This window comes from Rhipicephalus sanguineus, chromosome 1, assembly GCF_013339695.2.
Source record: "Rhipicephalus sanguineus isolate Rsan-2018 chromosome 1, BIME_Rsan_1.4, whole genome shotgun sequence".
Lineage (NCBI taxonomy): Eukaryota > Metazoa > Arthropoda > Arachnida > Ixodida > Ixodidae > Rhipicephalus > Rhipicephalus sanguineus.
In genome coordinates, this window is record NC_051176.1 from 169,680,158 (window position 1) to 169,700,483 (window position 20,326).

The 20,326-nt window shown below is 45.5% G+C and overlaps 1 protein-coding gene across 2 annotated transcripts in view; it reads right to left on the bottom strand.

The window, feature by feature from the left end:
* LOC119402067 (large proline-rich protein BAG6) overlaps positions 1 to 20,326 on the bottom strand; it is a 170,261-nt gene that overhangs the window by 28,561 nt on the left and 121,374 nt on the right. For both annotated transcript variants that reach the window (XM_037669174.2, XM_037669158.2), the window contains 4 exons: positions 19,472 to 19,531; positions 19,280 to 19,385; positions 16,250 to 16,482; positions 6,139 to 6,238 (listed from right to left, as the gene is read on the bottom strand). In XM_037669174.2, coding sequence (XP_037525102.1) covers positions 6,139 to 6,238; positions 16,250 to 16,482; positions 19,280 to 19,385; positions 19,472 to 19,531 — 499 coding nt within the window. The remainder of the gene's footprint in view (positions 1 to 6,138; positions 6,239 to 16,249; positions 16,483 to 19,279; positions 19,386 to 19,471; positions 19,532 to 20,326) is intronic.

Genomic DNA, 20,326 nt, shown 5'->3' on the forward strand with positions numbered 1-20,326 from the left:
ACACAGGGACAAAGCAGAGATACACACAGGACAAGCGCTTGTCCTGTGTGTATCTCTGCTTCGTCTCCGTGTTTTTATTTTGTTTCTTTTTTCGAGCTTCATAGGCATGAACCGATTCCAACTAGGTCAGATAGCTGTGTTGGCAGTTTTATGTTTCAGTGAAAATACCAGTGTCTAACATTTACAACTTCATTGGTAAGCATTATGACACTTCGCAGCTGCTGTTAGAAGGTGAATGAATACTTGAGGTCCATTTACTTAAATTTAGATGCACGTTAAAGAACCCTATGAAGGTGGTAGAAATTTCCAAAGCCCTCCACTATGACGTCCTTCACAATCATTTCGTGGTTCTGGGACGTGAAAACCCAACAATCATAGAAGGTGAATCAGTGTTTGAAGCTGTACACGTTGTCGCCTGTAGCGCAACATAAAGAAGTCACTCTGGAGGGGCTCCTTCTACAGACATTCTCTATTAGCAAGGAACCCCATGAGCCGGTAACGGTGAAAGTGAAAGCTCACTCTGGGCTCGCACTGCGGCACGGAGCAGTATAAAGTACCATGCCGCCAATAACCTTAACTGCCCTTTCCAAGATTGTGTAGTCTCTAGGTGCCCCCACACATGAAGTGAGACCAAAACAATGCTGTTCAAAGGGGAAAACACCAGAAATAGCAACGCGTTCAACCGCCGGCTTCCCTTCACCGGAGCAACGCGAGATCACGTGATCCAACCCTGCTCGTCACAACAATCGCAACGCCCGCATCTCCAGTGGTGGGCCTCGCGCCCAATAGTAACAGCATTTGCTTGTAGGCTACTCATGTATCTGTAGCTCAAAATTACCATAAAACCCGCACAATCTGAAAACAAAACTATAGGTTACACAGAAGCTTCAAGAAATATCACAGCTATATGTGATGTTCACATAATGCATGCCATGCCCCGGCTCCACTGTGAACCACTATATAACGAATCCAGAAGAGTGAATTCTGAAACTGCAATATCTGATGCACAGATTGGCAGCTTACAAACTTTACTGTCAAGCTGTCCGGGGAAAACCAATAATAAGTAAAAAAAGAGTGTTTCTGTCTATCATTCTGTACACTACACAATACAAGATGGAAAAGTCATAAGTAGGGGTGTGCGAATATTCGAAATTTCGAATATTTTTCGAATAGTGTTTGCTATTCGATTCGATTCGCACTGAAATTTTACTATTCGAACTATTCGAACTTCCCAAAGACAAATGCAGTCAACGTCCGATTGAAAGTGACCCCTTCAGATTTTCAATATGCTTCACCTCATTACACTCTCGTATTGCGGCAAAGCTGCCTTTCAAGCTTCGTTACGGTCGAACTTAGCCAAGAGACAAAGTCCGGTTGGAAGTGGTCCCTAGATTTTTCAATATGCTTTACCTCATCACATCCACGTACTGCGGCAAAGCTGCCTTTCAAGCTCCGCTGCGGTCACAAATTTATTAACTCAAGAAAACGCTGGTTCCAATATGGAGAAGAAAGATGTGGCAGAGCTGGGGGCTCAATTAATGCTGTTTTGGACCTGAAATTTGGGCAGGAAGTCCGAAAAATCGGACGCCGAAGCTTTTTAGCATCCAAAATTTCGGATGTTCTTATATACCGACGTCTACGAGGCAGATTTGGAACTCCGGACTTGGAGGGAGCACACCCTTGTCTGCCACATCAGTTGGGCTTCCACAGAAGTTGAAAGAAAAGGAGAGGCTGAGGAAATGGCATCTCTGCCTATCACGTGTAAAGTGTTGTCGGCAACACTTTGGTTGCACCAAATCATGTACATAAATACAATTCGGCCTCTACATTGCCTCACTCTTGATAAGAAAGACAACTATGAAATATGACCCCACCAGCGCTTCATCAACCTAGCGAAAAGAAGCACTTTCATGTTGCTATCTCAGAAGAACATACTTAGGGATTCTCTGCAACTTTTTCTGTAATTTCGCTTCGAATTATTTGAAAAATGTTTGAGAAATATTCGAAAATTATTCGAAAATATTCGATTCAATTCGCACTCAATCTTTATTATTCGAATTCACTTCGCACCCAAAATTTTGCTATTCGCACAGCTCTAGTCATAAGGTGTCATTCAATCATTTCCAAACTTGCAGCAAGGTGAAAAGGAGAGATACACGGACATGCCTATAATGATATGGACATGCCTATAGTATTTTTTTTTTTATACAATACAGATTTTTTTATAAAAATGCTATGACAGTCAGGCCCTTGTCGTCTTCGCAAACGAACTTTACGACAAGGCGGAAAACTTTGTGCACCTAAAGTTACATTCAAATGAGTAATTCAAATTCGTTAACTTCTTAAGTATTAATTTTAGGGCTGTGGTTCATATCTGTAAGAGTTGTAGGACCTGACAATTTATGACATGCCCATTTTTTAAAAATTGCAAAAAACGCACACAATTTTAGATAATAATCACTGAAATTCAAGGCCCCGATCTAGGCGAAACCGAAACTGAGTCATCCCTGTCACGTCAGACCGGAAGCTCACATGACAATTTTTGAAAAAAGGTGCGCTGCAGCAGAATATGTTCAGGAAAACGGCAAGTCATCCCAAATACAGTAAAAGCTCGTTAATTCGACACCCGTTAATTCGGAAATTCGGATAATTCGGACGGCTCTATTGGTCCCGGCCAAAGTGCATGTTAATCTATGGGACCAAACCTTCGTTAATTCGTCACAATTGGGCTCCGCACCGCTTAATTCGGACAAATGCTGACGGCTGCCGCTACACAAAAGTGTGGTAAAGCATCGCTGGCACCACTGGAGCGAAACCGAAACCCAAGTGACATCGCCATCGTCATCAACTAGTGGGGGCGATCGCAGCGTCACCGAACGTCGGCGTTTTCTTTCTTCGCTCCAATGCGCCTCCGACACCATTTTGGCCATTTTCCCTTGTGTTGTGTCGGCACCGTCTCTTCTTGCGGAGTTCTCTTTTTTTCCCCCGTTGTAACCGTGTTTACATGTGAGGCCCGGGCATGCGGCAGTAGCTGACGATGGCATCGACGAGTTATCAGCCGAGTCCACCGACGATGACTGTCCGACCTTCGATGCTGTCCTTCCCACAAATATGACCCTTCAGGACTACATCGCGATTGATGATTGTGTCGCCACGACTGGTCTCCTGCCCGATCAAGAAATTATTAATGATGTCGTGACTTCATCGCACCTCACGGGAAGTCTCGGAGGCGCTTTTGATATTAGAGGACGTTTGCCTGAGCACTTGCAACAGTTTGCGTGCTGTTGGCCGTTTGGAAGAGTTAAGAAAAATTGTAATGTCATGATTCTCGACTAGGCAGCGCACAAAAGGCAACGAACATGTACACAAAAAAGATGCAAACACAAGCGCTTGTGTTTACATTACAAAATACTTCAGCAAATAAAGGTATGCTTCTGCAACTTGATTTTAATGTTGTTTTTCCTGTTTATTCGTTAATTCGGCATTCGGTTAATTCGGACATTTTTTCCGGTCCCGTGAAATCCGAATTAACGAGCTTTTACTGTACCCAAATGGACCTTTTATTCTTTGCGTTTGGTGTGTAGTGACAAGCTTGTCCGGGGGGTCCACTGCCGATGCGTAAAATGCCCATCCACAGTTCCGAGGAGCCAGCGGGTGATGCAATTCATTGCTTGCGACAAAGCACATTGCGGCCTCTTCGCTCTTGCATGTCCGCTAGCGCGATGTTCTTGCCTATGAAGTTCGGATTCGTCTCGTATATCAGCACCGTGAGCGGAGTTAGGCCTAGCTATGACTCCGAGCAGCAATACCCCGGTCACACTGGCAAATATAGTGTCATTTTGAGCGAGTGCACTTATGCTCACAGAGTGTCACTTTGGCGGCGCGCTGCTACACGAGAAAGAGAAGTGTGCTTTGGAAATGATGGCAGTGGCAATTGGTGGTTTAGTAGCGCAACATATTTGTTATTTTTGGCAATGCTCGCTGTTTAATAGCATATTATAGGCATGAACGCAATTTACAATAAACTTTGCGCGCAAATGAAGTAAATATTGCAACCGCAAAACATCATTGGTCATTGCGAGCCGAGACAAGACAGTGTCATATCAAAGACGAATCGAAAACAAAAATTGCGGACTCCCGTGCAGAAGGGACGTGTAGTGGTGACGGGCGTTTGGAGCGTGTTATGGCAGCGCTCATTTGCTCCTCTCAAAGGCGTATGAGCGGCCGCGTCTATGCGTCGAACCATGTTGTCTTCGTGGAAGTGGCACCCGTGGCACACGCCATCGCAAATGACTAAAGAATGACTGACCTACATATGTGGAAGGAAGTGAACAACGCGACGGACGCGGCCATTGCATGGCATGTGCTCCCGCATACCCCTAGCGGACGTGACCGCAAACTGCCCGAGGGCGAGAGTAGCGAGGTTTTTGTTGTACAGTCGAACCCACTTATAACGATCCCACATATAACGATCTATCGGTTATAACGACCATATTTGGGTGCACTTACGATTTTCCTATGCTAACCATTGAAGCTGCGTCCAGATATAGCGAACATTTTTCAAAGCCTCCTACTTTTACAACGAACACTTCAGACACGCTCGCGGTAAAAATATGGCGCATACGAAGCCAAAAAAAGTTAAGACATGCCTTCTAAAGCGTGACAGGGGAACGCGCGCGCGTGCGTGCGCCGCTCCAGTTTACTTGCGACTAAGATACCCAGATCGGTGAGCACCGCACGCAGATTTCGGACACTACGAGCGAGGTCGCTCGCTTTCCAGGCGTTTCTTCAGTGGTAGAATGGCAGTGAGGGGGAAAAAAAAAAAACAGTAGGCAGCATGAAGCCTTGCGGTCAGCTTTCGCACGGTAACCTTTCCTGACGCCGTTCTCTGCAGCTACGACCGCCTGCGATGAACCAAACAATGCCTTGGAACGCAAGAAGGCATAACCGCGATAACTTTCCATCGCAAAGAGGTTTACTGCGTCCCTAAACTTCTCGACGCCACAATGTGCCGCAAAAAGTCGTCCGTCTTTTCGGTAACGGGAGAGACCGGTCGATCGGTGATTACGACTTCCGCGCGATTGTGGCGATGCCTTCACGGATAAGCATCAGAAAAGAGAGAAGGTGAGGTGGCGGCCGTCGATGAACGTGCCAACACAGTCATCTGCTCGGCTGCGCGTGTGGCGTACGCCGTACACTGCGGATTGACGGTGGTAGCCATGCTGCCGTTTGCAAGTTCGCCGCCGCCGCCGCGTCGTGCGAGACCGCTTTAAAGTGCGCGTCGCTTTGTAGAAACGAAAGTAGCTCACTGTTGAGCGGCGCGGGCACCGAGAAACGTTGATGCACTGACAGCGAGCGTATACTGCGTGTTTGACTAGGTGACAACTTAAGTGCGCCGCGCATCGTCGTGCAGGGCCGCGAGAGCATTGCAGAGACGTAGAGTGTGCGTTGCTTGGAAAATTCTTGTTTTCGCCGCGTTGAACGAAGAGGCTAGTCGCTGCACCCGTGCACGGTCCGGAGTGAAGCAAGCACAAAGAACGTACAAACTGAAAATGTGATTTTCGAAAAATCGATTTTTTTGCAATTTTCCGCGATACGAAAGCCGCGTCCCCCCTTAAAAGCTCGTCATACTGGCTTATATGCTCCAAGTATAATAAATTTTAAAGCGTAACATATTTTACAGGTTATCACTCGCATTCTACTGAAAGTCAATTCCTGCTACTATTCAAAGTTGCTTTCACTTCCCTTTGAACCAAGAAGAATGAAATTTGTGCATGCCTTGTTTCAGTTTTAAAAAATATTGAGCAGGTTAGTTGGGTCATGACAAATATGCAAATTTTTCTTCATAATATGTGATATATACTATTCGAATTCGATTCGAAATTGTTCGACCAAATCAATATTCACTTCGAACCTTAAATTTACTATTTGTACAAGCCTACTAAAAACTCATTTAGTAGCACTGTTGTAATCTGTAGCGATGTGCATGCATGCTAGAAAACCGCAAACTGCACAACCTTCTGTTTAGGTATTTGGCAAATGAAGCCCTTTTGGCTCAATACCTTTAGTGCAGCCCACACCAGGTAATTATGGTCATTACAAAACATAATATCAGTGAAGAAAAATAAACAAGCTTACTTGGCCCAAGAATGTGCAGAAGAACTGCGTGCAGCCTTTCACTCAAAAATCCATTGATGGTAGCTTGCACATCCACATTAGGCCTCAAGTTGCCTTTAGCCTGTAAAAAAAGAAAAAAAAAAGGGGGGTGGGGGGGGGTGGGTGATACCAACATTCAGTTTTTTGCACATTCACTTGAATGCATTTATAGTCATTAAACCCGCATTTCAAAGAAATGTTTGCTTGAAACCTTTGCTTAGCATATCAAAGACCTAAGAGTAAAAGGTTTTGACGATAACGCATACAAACTGAAGTTCTCGATCATGGAAACAACAAAATAGAAGCAAAATGAGAGAAACCCTTGAGTGAAATTTTCAGGGCTCTCAATAATACTTCTCACTCTCCCACGAAGTTCTAGTGTGGTGCCCAATAACTGCAGAACATTATTGTTACAAAAATGAAGTTAGAGTGCCCTGCTTGCCAAGTCTACTCAGCCTGTTAGCGGTGTTCCCAAGACCTCCACAATTTGCTGTGACATAATTCAGTATCAGAAGTCGTGGTGCCAATTCTATGGTTCCAAAAGCTTCCGCAAGGTTGCCGTTAACACACCATAAGCTCTGCATGTTGACATGTCATTCCAATGGTTAAAATACGTTGCTCATGGCCGTGTGATAATTAAATGACACTTAAAAAGGCCCTGCAAGACTTTTTGAACATAGTCGGAGAATGCTGCCAATCTGTAGTCAAGGCTCACATGAACATGTGAGCAAGTAGAGGCAAAAAACACAGAGTGGTGTTGCGACCTCTGATCACATTAAAGCAGGCAGAAGCCATAAGTCACTTTTTTTACACCAAAGTAGACGTTCCACTTCTGTTACAAATACCAACTTGGTCATGGAGGTAAATGAACAGAAAGCCCTTCCTGACTTAGCTCCCACGCCAAAGATTTTTGTCTGCTACAGAGATGACTGCTTCTGCATTGTGCAAAGGCAAGATTCTCCCCACCTCCTGTGTTTTTTCAACTCTGTAGAAGCAGCCATACAATTTACTACAGAACATGAGTTTGAAAACAGCCTCCCCTTCCTTGACAATCCCCATGCAACTAACTGGAACTAAACTGTCATTTGCTGTGCATAGGAAAAACTCATACCATCCGTGACTTAAATTTTAATTTGTGACACTGAACTTGCCACAAGCAATTTGTTGTCCAGTCCCTTGCGATGCGGGCAACACCCATCTGATCAAGTGACAAGGTTCGCCAGGAAGTTTGGCAGGAGAATGTGCCTGGTGCGCCCATGTCGTTTCGCTCTTTAAGGTAAGTATAGTTTGGAAGTACTTCTATAAGCTTGCAGTGTATGGCATAAGAACCCCCAATTCACAGCCACTATCTATTTTTTTAAGCTCTTGGTACGTTCCTGCAGAAAAAAAATTTTCCCTGCGTAACTATCACACTTACAAAATTTGCATTGATTTTCTGCAAAAAGAAAAAAGGGGGTGCGGGCATTATGAGAGTAAATACTGTGTGACGAACGTCATTACAACAAAATTTTTGGTATAATGAAGTACTTTGCATTTCATCACTTCATGTCCATAAAACACCTTGTACAGTCGACGTCCGATTTTTCGGACTCCCTAGGGACCGCGAAATCGTCCGAAAAAACGAATTCGTACTTTTTTATTCCGCTCAAGCGGCCAAATCGCCACAGCCACGTCCGAAATAGCTTTGATGCCTCCCAGTACACTTATCAGTAGAGCTGTGCGAATAGCAAAATTTTGGGTGCGAAGCGAATTCGAATATTAGAGTTTGAGTGCGAATCGAATCAAATATTTTTCGAATATTTCTCGAATATTTCTAGAATATTTTTCGAATATGTCGAAGCGTAATTGCAGAAAAAAAAACAGAGGATTCCTAAGCATATTCTTATGAGATAGCAATATGAAAGTGCTTCTTTTCGCTAGGTTGATGAAGCGCTGGCGGGGTGGTGTTTCATAGTTGTGTTATCAAGAATGAGGCAATGTAGAGGCCGAATGGTATTTATGTACATGATTGGGTGCAACCAAAGTGTTGCCGACAACACTTTACACGTGATAGGCAAAGATGCCATTTCCTCATCCTCTCCCCCTCTTTCAACTTCTGCGGAAGCCCAACTGATGTGGCGGACAAGGGTGTGCTCCCTTCAAGTCTGGAGTTCCAAATCTACCTCGTAGACGTCGACATATAAGAACGTCTGAAATTTTGGATGCTAAAAAGCTTCGGCTTCCGATTTTTCGGACTTCCTGCCCAAATTCCAAGTCCAAAACAGCATTAATAGAGCCCCCACCTTTGCCACATCTTTCATCTGCAAGTTGGAACCAGCGTTTTCTTGTGTTAATAGATTGGCGACCGTAGCGGAGCTTCAAAGGCAGCTTTGCCGCAATACCGGGGTGTGATGAGGTGAAGCATATTGAAAATCTAGGGACCACTTGCAATCGGATGTTGACCGTGTCTTGGCCAAGTTCAACAGTAACGGAGCTTGAGAGGCAGCTTTGCCGCAATACGGGGGTGTGATGAGGTGAAGCATATTGAAAATCTAGGGACCATTTACAATCTGATGTTGACTGTCTCTTGGCCAAGTGCAACAGTAACGGAGCTTAAAAGGCAGCTTTGCCGCAATACGAGAATGTAATGAGGTGAAGCATATTGAAAATCTGAAGGGGTCACTTTCAATCTGACGTTGACTGTCTCTTGGCCAAGTTCGACCGTAACGAAGCTTGAAAGGCAGCTTTGCCGCAATACGAGAGTGTAATGAGGTGAAGCATATTGAAAATCTAAGGACCACTTTAATTAAATCGGACGTTGACTGCGTCTTGGCTAAGTTCGACCATAAAGGAGCTGGAAAGGCAGCTTTGCCGCAACACGAGAGTGTAATGAGGTGAAGCATATTAAAAAAGTCACAGTTTCGCCGCAACGGCAAAGCAATGATTGCGATAGCAAGAAATTGTAACGTAACGCGAAGAACGGAAAGCAGCTCGAAATTGCCAGCGCATCGCTCGAGCCCAAAGGACGCACGAAAAGAACGCACACAGGACGAGCGCGAACTAATGCGTCACAGCTCGACACTTGAAGCGCACTGCTGAAACATAAAGCAGGACGCATGAAACAAACGAACAGGTACACACAAGACGAGCGCGAACTAATTGTCACAGTTGTTACTTATTTCTGTTTGAACAGCGCGCTCCTTTCGCAAACGCGGCCGCTGCAGCAAGCGAAGCGAAGCACCTCACCGGCCGCCCCTTCTTTCCTTGAGATAAGCGCACGAAAGCGACGACGCCCTGTAGAGCGAACAGCAACGGCGTTCGCAGGGGCGGGGCGACGATCTTTAAAGTGCGCAACACGCGCGCATGTCGCGCCATCTATGTGGCCACTAAGAAAGCATGCTGAATTACATGGTGTATATAAATAGCTCGCCGTTAGCAGGCTGAGAAAGGGTGCTGTCGTGGCCTAACGTCTAACGCGGCGGGCTGCAAAGCGAGAGGTCGCCTGTTAGATTCCGCGCGTCGGAAAGAATTTCTTAATTATTTTTCTTTGTGGCCTTTCTAATATATACATACTTATACATATACGGTGAATGACTGCGACAGGGACGGACATTTTCCAGCCGAGACTGTCCATATAATTGCTATCGCAATAAAATCTGAAGGGGTCACTTTTAATCGGACATTGACTGTATTTGTTTTTGGGAAGTTCGAATAGTTCGAATAGTAAAATTCCAGTGCGAATCGAATCGAATAGCAAACACTATTCGAAAAATATTCGAAATTTCAAATATTCGCACAGCCCTACTTATCAGGCATTTTGGTGCGCGCCCGGGCTATCGCAAATACATTCGGTACCTGCCGCGAACCCCGCTTAACTACGCGCCAACCGCCACTTGCATATTTGCGTCTCGTGATGAGCGCCGCCGATACCAGCAAAGCACGGAATAGATTACGGCTCTCTCTCGCATGGAGCGTTTGGAAGCGATGACTCAGAATACAAAGACTGTGCGGACGAGCGGACGACTCGTCCGGCTTTCCCCGATGCGTGTGCGCACGTAAACGCGTGCACACACATCGCCGAATCTCCGCCGATACGCAGCATTTGCTGCCGTGTGAAGCCGATCGTTTCTAGTTGTGTGCAGCATAGTGCCAACTAAGCTGACGTCGTCGCTGTACTGTTGCTGTAGAGTACGCACGCATTTGTCATGAAAGGATTCGTGATGCCCACTCCGTTCCTGGCCGCACACGGGCACGGCAATGGCGAGCTGGTTTCGTTCGTGAAGGCAACGCATCTGTGCGGCGCACTTAGCTGCCTCACACAAAGAGGCAGCATGAATGGCGGCGCGGTGCGTTTGGGTTCTCGCCTATTAAATGCGTGCAGTAACGCATGCAACTGCGCTAGGCCACATGCACTACCGGGCATTTAACTGAAGATACTTATCTTAAGGGTTGTCAGCGATTAAGCCGTACTGGCGCGTTTGCCACCTGCCGCCATCACGCCTCCGTGCATTTCCCGCTGCTTATCCGTAAAGACATCGCCGCACGTCGTCGTGATGGCGGCCCCTTTGAATTTCTGGTCAGCTTCACCCCATAACAGTTTGGCACTGCGGCAAAGCTGACTTTTGGACTCTGCTACTGTCGCAAACAGATCGACTCACGAAAGCGCTGGTTCGAACCTACGAGATGACAGACGTGGCAGAGGTGGGGTCTTCAATTAATGCCTTTCGGAGCAGCAATTTGGGCAGAAAGTCTGAAAAATCAGACACCGAAGAGTTTCAGCGTCCAAAATTTCGGACGTTCTTATACATTGACGTCTATGGGACTGGTGACGGTGCCGCGAAAGCGTCCGAATTATCTGGCATGTCCGGAAAATCGGGCACCCGAAAAATCGGCAGTTGACTGTATTTTTTACACTCAGTATAATAAGGCATGCTTATTCTTTTCAACACAACAAAGGTTCGTTGTCACAACGAAAAGAGAGACATTAGATTGAAAGTATGCACTCCAGGTACCAATGGTCAAATGGCTGTTCCACGTTTTTATGAATGCCTTTCTCAAATCACACGCTGCATCATGGAGAGTGACCCCAGAATAGAGCAGTCTTTTCCAGCAATGGCTGAGTGGAGAGCAGTGCTGTATCTCTCTGGGCAACACCTAAGGTTTTGATGCCAAGCTGCAACAACAGTATTGGTGCAACAGTTCCAACTCGCCCTGACTACCACTACAACCTGCATTTCATATTTCCATGTACCATACAGCCACTTGATGAAGACTTCATTGGTGCAGCATCAAACTGTAATATCGCCACCAACTCATGTTCAACAAAACAATATTTTGTTAATTAAAATTACTTTTTTTTTTTCCTGCTGAAGTATTATTATTCGGACATTTCTTGCTATGCCTTCTGTGTTAAAAGACAACTGGTCGGCAACTGCACCATATATACAGTGAAATCTCGGTATAACGAACTTCAGGGGACCGCGGAAAAATGTTCGTTATTCTGAAAGGTCGTTATAGTGAAAGCCCAAAAATTTACCACAATAATAGAATTTCAGTAACGCAAACGTCCTACCTTTGCAACGGTACGTCCTTGAACTCGTTTCTCACAACAATGCACAAGTGAACGTCAGACAAGGCACGTTTATTTGAAATAGTCCGTGATCGTTTTTTGACGGGTGCAGCACAAACTCTGCGTCACGAACGATTCTAGACCGTCCGCATTTTTATGCGCCGTTTCGGTCGCTCTTCCGCATTTTTCTATGAATATGCGGAGTTTCCTCAAGTAGTCCAACGCATCTGTGGTCGACACGGACTCGTCGCGATCTTCGGGTGCTACCGTGACATCGTCGTCCATGTCATCGCTGCAATCCTTTCAGGCCCAACTGCATGCACGCGAGTTTTGAGCGACGGCCGACAGGATATGCTGTCGCGGAGGGCCATCCATCGCCGCCGCTTGTCGCAGGGGTGCAATCGCGAAACGATGCTATTTCCGATTCCACACGGCTGGCTGATCGCGCTGACAACGCGGACGGACCGTCGTTCTGACCACTGGCCAAGCGCGAAAAGCACGAAAGGCATTGGAACAATTGGAATCTGAAATAGAATCGTTCCGCGATAGCACCCCAGGTTTCTGGAAAGCCAGAAAACATCGTTTGTCGCCCGGAAGTGAGCATGACGATATCCGACAACATGGCAGCATCTCTGACCCTCGCGTGATGCTTCCATTCGGCGCGTACTTCAAGGAATGCAAGTTATAGACTACCTTCTTTACAGCCCCATCTCACGCGGAGAGCGAGGCAGCGGCCGTATTTTGTCGTTAATTATGATCGACGGTTCGTTTTGATGTTTCGGTGGTGGCTTGCTGCATTGGTGGTAGCTTGCTGCAATGTCAACATCGTCGTTGTGTGAGGTAGCCCTTCTCCCTGCGAAGCAACGATGTGAGGCGCTGCGGCTTTTCTTAAACGTTCTATGACAGCAAGAGGAAACGTTGTCGAGATGCGCCTCGTGGATTAACCCCAACATAACGCAGTTTGCAAAGTGCGACGTAGCGTAGGCAGCGTACGCTTCCGGGCGCCCCATGGGATCACAGCAGATACTACTGCCGCGGTTAAACATAAGATTGCGAAAAAAGGAAGTCACGAAACGCTTTTATGGCATCTTTATCTCAAACAAGACAATACAGTAGAACCCAGCTGATACGTTTTTGAAGGGACCGTAGGAAATAAACGTAAGAGACGGGAAACGTAAGAGCCGAAAAACAGGAAAAACGGCAAAATATTTAGTGGTACAGAATTTTATTTCAATTCTTACGAGCAGCACGAAAATTGGCGCGCTCAGCCGCGATCTAGTCGATGGATAGAAACGCGGAGCTTAGGACGGCCTTATCCACAGAAATGTAATCAACGTATGTGATTTTTTTAACACCAACAGCTGTAGGCATGAAAGAACTAAGCACACGCAATCACGACTGGCGCGGCGAGTCCGACCGCGGACCGCACGCACGACCATGCGAGCTCCAACCAGCTCGAACTCCTCCCGTTCTCCGACAAATAACGATGATGATGAGTCTACGCCAACGCGATGGCAGAAGTGAATGCCAATCTCGAAGGCCTTGCTTTCGCAAGCAATTACGTCATACACGCCATGTTTGTGCAATGCAAATCTCAGAGGCTATGCTTTTGTCAATAGTAAATGCCAATCTCGAAGGCCTTGCTTTCGTGAGCAGTTACGTCATAGACGCCATCTTTGCAATTTGAATCTCGAAGGCCATGCTTTTGTTTGCATCAATTGAAAGATTCTGTTGCTTGCGCCTCTCATGCGGCTAATATTACGGTCAAACGAGGCCCAGCTGCGTGAAAATGCGCCATGGCCGCTCTCTTTGGTAGTCACTCGGTCGGCTCCGGGCGCACTTCGCGACGTATCATACGGGAACGGTCCGACAGTTACGACGTAACAGCGGGGTTCCCTATACATTGTATCCTATGGGAGCTATGCCGGGACCGGCGGAAAACGACGTAACAGCCGGGAAAACGCAGCAGTGAGGAACGTAACAGCGGGGTTCTACTGTAATAAATTTGGCATGTTGTCATTCATCTACTCTGTAATTCTTTTTCGTAATTTGCCTGCGTGCACGAAATAGTTTTCAATCGAGCAGCGCGACGGAGCCCGTTTGTCGCAGTCGCCTTCGCTCGAAAGTCGCGTGCTGTGCATGCGGTTGGGCCTTTACAAAACCTGATGCGTTGTCGCCTCCGCAACGAAGGGGGAAAAAAAAAAAAGTTCTCCGCCCGCGTCTTTCTCCTGCCGTGCCGTCTCAGGTTTTAGTGGGAGGGCGTCCGCTCTTCGCGCTGCGTCGTCTGCTACCTTACAGCTCCGACTGCCATGACCGATACACTGAAATCTAAGAATCCTCGCATTTCGGGATATAAGTTCGTAGTACTGAGGTGTTGTTAAGATTACATGGGAATTAAATAACGATCGTTATTCTGAAATGTTCGTTATTCTGAAGTTCGTAGTAGTGAAATATTTTTACATTGAAACTATAAGCAGTCGGCACGGGATTTCTTAAAAGTTCGTTAATTTGAAATGTTCGTTAATGTGGTGTTCGTTGTAACGAGGTTTGACTGTAAAAGTTTCAATATAACAAAGTAAATTTCCACTTTTACGAGGCTCACTGTATTGAGGTTTAACTGAAACTGGTAGACTTTTCAGTTAGAATTAAGTTAAACACAGGAGCCACGACCTGAGTAGATGTTACTGAGGGTGAACTGGCATAATTTGCATGCAATTTGAACACATCCTTTCCGAAGCCCTAAAATAATGAGAAAAAGTGCAAAAACTACAGTCAACTGCAGATTTTTCGGACGCCCGATTTTCCGGACATGCTTGAAAATTCGGACGCTTTCGCGGCACCGTCACCAGCCCCATAGAAGTCAATGTATTAGAACGTCCAAAATTTCAGACACTGAAACTCTTCCGCGTCCAATTTTTTGAACTTTCTGCCCAAATTGCAGGTCCGAAAGTCATTATTTGAAGCCCCCACCTCAACCACGTCTATCATCTCGTAGGTTCGAACCAGCGCTTTCGCGAGTCCATCTGTTTGCGACAGTAGCACAGTCCGAAAGTCAGCTGTGCCAAATGCCCAAGCGTTATGGGGTGAAGCAGACCAGAAATTCAAAGGGGCCGCTATCACGGCGCCGTACGGCGATGTCTTTACGGATAAGCAGTGGAAATGCGTGGAGGCGTGATGGAGACAGGTGGCAAACGCGCCAGTATAGCTTAATCGCTGACAACCCTTACGATAAGCATCTTCAGTTAACTGCTTGGTAGTGCATGGGGCCAAGCGCAGTTGCAGGCATACTGCAAGCATTTAATAGGAGAGAACCCCATTGCGCCACGCCGCCATTCTTGCTGCCTCTTTGTGCAAGACCGCTAAGTGCGCCGCACAGACGCGTTGCCTTCACGGACGAAACTAGCTCGCCACTGCCGCGCCCGTGTGCGGTCGGGAACAAAGTGCGCATCACGAACCCTTTCATGATAAATGCATGCCGTACAGTGACGGCGTCAGCTTAGTTGGGGATGTGCTGCACACAACTACAAACGATCAGCTTCACACGGCAGCAAATGCTGCGTATCAGCGGAGATTCGGCGATGTGTGTACGCATCGTTTACATGCGCACATGCATCGGGGAAAACCGGACGAGTCGTCCGCTCTTCCGCCACAGTCTGTTTTCTACGTCATCGTTTCCAAAGGCTCCATGCGAGAGAGCCGTAATCTATCCCGCGCTTTGCTGGTATCAGCGGCGCTCATCATGAGATGCATTCTTGCAAGTGGCGGTTGGCACATAGTTAAGCGGGGTTCGCGGCGGGTACCGAATGTATTTGCGAGAGCCTGCGCGCACCAAAATGCCTGATAATTGTACTGGGAGGCATTAAAGCTATTTCGGACATGGCTGTGGCGATTTGACCGCTTGAGCGGAATAAAAGCATGAATTCGTTTTTTTGGACTGCCCGATTTTTCTAACGATTATGCGGTCCCTAGGGAGTCCGAAAAATCGGACGTTGACTGTATATGATATTTCAAGGGCCACTGCAATCAACCACATTGCACTCGGTCTCATTCCAGTGTGCTCAACATAATTTACCCTTTTCAAGGTTCTAAGTTTGGCTGCCCTGAAAACTTCCACCACAGTAGGCAAATTTTCATGTGCAGGCCAACTTTGCCAGTACACTTCTACAGTGGCCTTAGCAAGCCACTTCTTAACTTCAACACTTTCATTTTGGAACAGGCGCTCAAACTCTGGTTGTGATGGGTGCCTCAAGGCACATACATGAGCACAGAAAAAAAAAAAACATGAGGTGCACGACAGTTGCCAAGAAGCTTTTTATCGAGTGCACTGAAATGAGGATGGTAATGTAGTCTGTGGATGAGCGTTTTACAGTAAAGCATTGTGCAGCAGCTAACTTATTGAACTACTGAAAAAGGTCTGTTAATATAGGCATGCATGACAGAGCCAGAAATACAAGCAAAATAGGACCCCTCATGAGCAATACAAATTTCTAAAGAAATCTTCAAAAAAAGTTGACTGCAGATGTTAAGCACGCCTGCAATACCCACCTGCATGTCTTGTATAAGTGGGGCAGCCCATCTAGATAGCAAGGCATCCCTAGCTGGAGCTACCAACTGAGGTAGGTCCGACACTGCGCCTGGGGTCAGGTGCTGCACCACTGCCAGCTGCAGAACGCCCTGTAGTCGGTTGAGTCGCCCAGGACGATCACCACCCAGCAGAGAGACTAAGTCCTCAGCTGTCAGCTCCCGAGAAAGGCTTGCCAACACATTGGTTGCAAATTCTGGAAACAATAAGAAAGTAAATGCCCATTCACTTTCATAGCCTAAAGGCATGTGAAACTTAGTTTTTGGGGCCATTCCCGAAAAGTGCAAATGTAGGGGTGTGCGAATATTCAAAATTTCGAATATTTTTCGTATAGTGTTTGCTATTCGATTCGATTCGCACTGGAATTTTACTATTCGAACTTCCCAAAGACCAATACAGTGAACATCCAATTGAAAGTGACCCTTTCAAATTTTCAATATGCTTCACCTCATTACATTCTTGTATTGCAGCAAGGTTGCCTTTCAAGCTCCGTTACGGTCGAACTTAGTCAAGACACAGTCAACGTCCGATTGGAAGTGGTCCCTAGATTTTCAATATGCTTCACCTCATCACACCCCCGTATTGCGGCAAAGCTGCCTTTCAAGCTCCGCTACGGTCGCAAATGTATTAACTCAAGAAAACCCTGGTTCCAACATGGAGATGAAAGATGTGGCAGAGTTGGGGGCTCAATAGGTGGATAGCAAAATGATGTCTTCCGGTTCGATGCCTAGCTCTTCGCTGTTTCAAGGTGTGTGCCGTTCAGTGTAATCCGGGAGAAAACGCGTACTTTCTGCAACGCGGTTATTACCAGTTATCTTGCCTCCTCCCCGATTACACTGATTCACACACAACTTGAAGCAGCGACGAGCTGAGCCTTGACGGTTCCTAGAACCGGAAGTGCTGTAGCAGACGACGCGCCGTTTTGGACCTGAAATTTGGGCAGGAAGTCGAAAAAATCAAACGCCAAAGCTTTTTAGCATCCAAAATTTCAAATGTTCTTATATATAGACATCTACGAGGCAGATTTGGAATTCCGGACTTGAAGGGAGCACACCCTTGTCCGCCACATCAGTTGGGCTTCCACAGAAGTTGAAAGAGGAGGAGAGGCTGAGGAAATGGCATCTTTGCCTATCATGTGTAAAGTGTTGTCGGCTGACCGCTGACTTTTGAGTTCCATTTGAAGGTTTGTTTAGGCCGGTACGTGAGCTATTGCCTGCACATCTGCGCTTGAGCAGGAGTGCATTGTTAAGTTTAGTTTTGTCTCACAGGCAGTTTCTGTTTGTTGGACTTGCAAAAACTGATATTTGGTTTCCAATCCTCCAAAGCGCAACCACTTGACACTAGTTCATCAAATAAGACCTGTAAATAATTTTGCTTTCTTGTAATTTGTGCAAGGGGTCATTCCTCATGTTCACATCACCCAGTGGGACATATTTCACCCACATTCTTGCAGTATTTATAGCATCAAGAGGTAAACTTCTGCCGAAGGAATGCTCTCATACTTACATTAGTTTATGCACCTCATTTATTGTAACTATCAGTAAAAGATTTTGCACTTTAACAAAGGGGTAAAATAACTTGAGAGAGCACCCACCTGCCCAGCCTCCATGCACCTCCTGGCTCTCTTTAGCAAGGAGCAAGATTATTTAGGAGGTGAAACTATCGTTATAGTGGGCGGGTGACTGGATAACTCCACAAAAATAGTATGCACTGACAGAAGCACATGTGGTGGTGCCACCTTGCAGCAGCTACAGCAAAGAAAAGAAGTGGACAGCTAGATCCTGCCACAGCATGCGGTCAACTGGTGCAACACACGCGACCAGTTTCCTTGGCAAGTTGCAACCAATATGGCGGCAATTTCCCTGTCGGTCACCAGATGCTGCTACGTACCATGACAGCTGCTCCGCAGACGCATGACCTTATCTGGTTGCCACAAATAGCAGTTTCCACTCCTACATATTTATATTTCTTGATCACGCTCTTTAGTGTATTCCTTCATTAACGAACACAACTTTCTTTAATGGCAAATGGCTAAACTTCAACCCTTTCAGATGTGACCTATGAAGAACTGTATGTAAATATGGCAAATTTACACAGCATTATTTCAAGAAACTCGACATTTTATTGCAACAAAGATTATGTTATAATACGTTGATTTATGTGCTTTATACTAATTAATCTTAAATTGTAACGGAATTTGCATTTGTGCTGAAGTCATTCATGTTCCGTTTTTCCTTAAATAGTATCAAATTTCAGGCTAGAAATATATTTATGTTCATTTCGAACGAAATGAAAAGCGGCACGTCAAATGACTCGTCAAACATGACAGCGCCTTCAGCAAAGTGATCATATACAACAGTACACTGCAAAATGAAGTTAAATGAAGCACATTTATTAGGCAGGAGGTTCAATTAATCGAAACGTCTATGTATCTTGCCCTATCTTAAGTTGTGAACACAAATTAAGTTGTGAACACAAATGTGTACAAAGTGCCTCAAAGGCACTTGGCAGTGGCAATGTTCATCCCTGAAAACATGCTGTGGCACAGAATGTATGTATGATGAGTGGGTTTGCCACGCAATCGGTATCAAGTTCAGACTGCCACCAGAAGCAACTAGATAAAAATCTGCAAAGCAACTCTTCATGGGGCCATGCAGTGGTGAGAGTGCTACAGGGGCAGTTAGAATGACATTATAGGCCTGATAGAGTTTGTGAAGGTGAAACAGTTTGCATAGTTCTCATAAGGACTTGTTCATTCAAAACTTTATCACTCACCTAGATAATGACAGACTACAAACTGAACATTTTTTCCTACCATATAAGACTAACTGAAAGCTAAATTAATTCTGTTATCTACACAATTATTCCGATCACTTGATGTATAACTCTGGAGATTTGAATGCTAAACATATCACATACTTACGTGACTCCAAATTTCAGCATTTAATTGGTGCAGCTTAAAAAAATAAACAAGTGTAAGGTACGGCACCCACCTTCTCCAAGCAAGTTCGGAGAGAGTACATTCTCTCGGATGAAAACCTCCAATAGCGATGCTGCATCTAACAAATTCTGTTCCCAGGAATAATCATTTAGGACAACCTAAAGGAAACGGGAACAAAAAAATTAAATGAGATCTTTAATCTCAATCCGAAGTATTTTCCAAGAGATTCTGACAAAAGCCTTACCTCAACCATATTGGCTAGGGGACCTTGCAGGGAATATGTGGGAGCCAACATTCCAGGCAGCTAAAAAAAAACAAATACACATAAGCAGGCACTAAAAAAAAGAATCACATGGAAACAAAGTAGCAAGAATGTCATGATATTGTGGAGCTGAGGAGTGTTTATTTCTTAGTGATATGCTAGTTTGCCAGCAGTATCATTAATTATTTCAAACTTGCAAAAACATGAGCTTAAAGCAATCCCGCGACCAATTCAAAGCCTGCAATACAGTAGGCTCTCGATAATTCAAACTCGAGGGGATCTTGAGATTGTTTTAATTATCATAAGTCCTCATAAATATGACTAGGAGCAACTTACGAACTTGTGTTGTAATGTTTATTGTTTCTGAGGGCCACAGCAACATCATAGCTCTGCATGATTTCCAGTCAAGTTTTTAGATGTCAACAATCGTAATGGAACTCGCTATTATAGAGCACATGCATATCTTTGTAATTAAAGGACAAAATATGCTGTGTCCTGTAACAGCTAATAGCCCCTTCCCAATCTTAGTACACTTTTCTGCATGACACCACTGTACAGAACATGCATATCTTTGTAATTAATGTAATTAAGGGACAAAATATGCTGTGTCCTATAACAGCTAATAGGCCCTTCCCAATCTTAGTACACTTTTCCACATGACACCACTGTATTGAGGTAAAAGCGACTTGAGAAGCATTCGGCACGCGATTTACCAAAGCCGCTCTGTCTCACTCTTTTTTCTTCTTCCTCGGTCAACATGCGATTGCTGGTGTACGTGGTGCGGCTAATTTGCCCATTTTGTATGCAGGCAATCGGTTTCATTGGAGACTGTTAGTG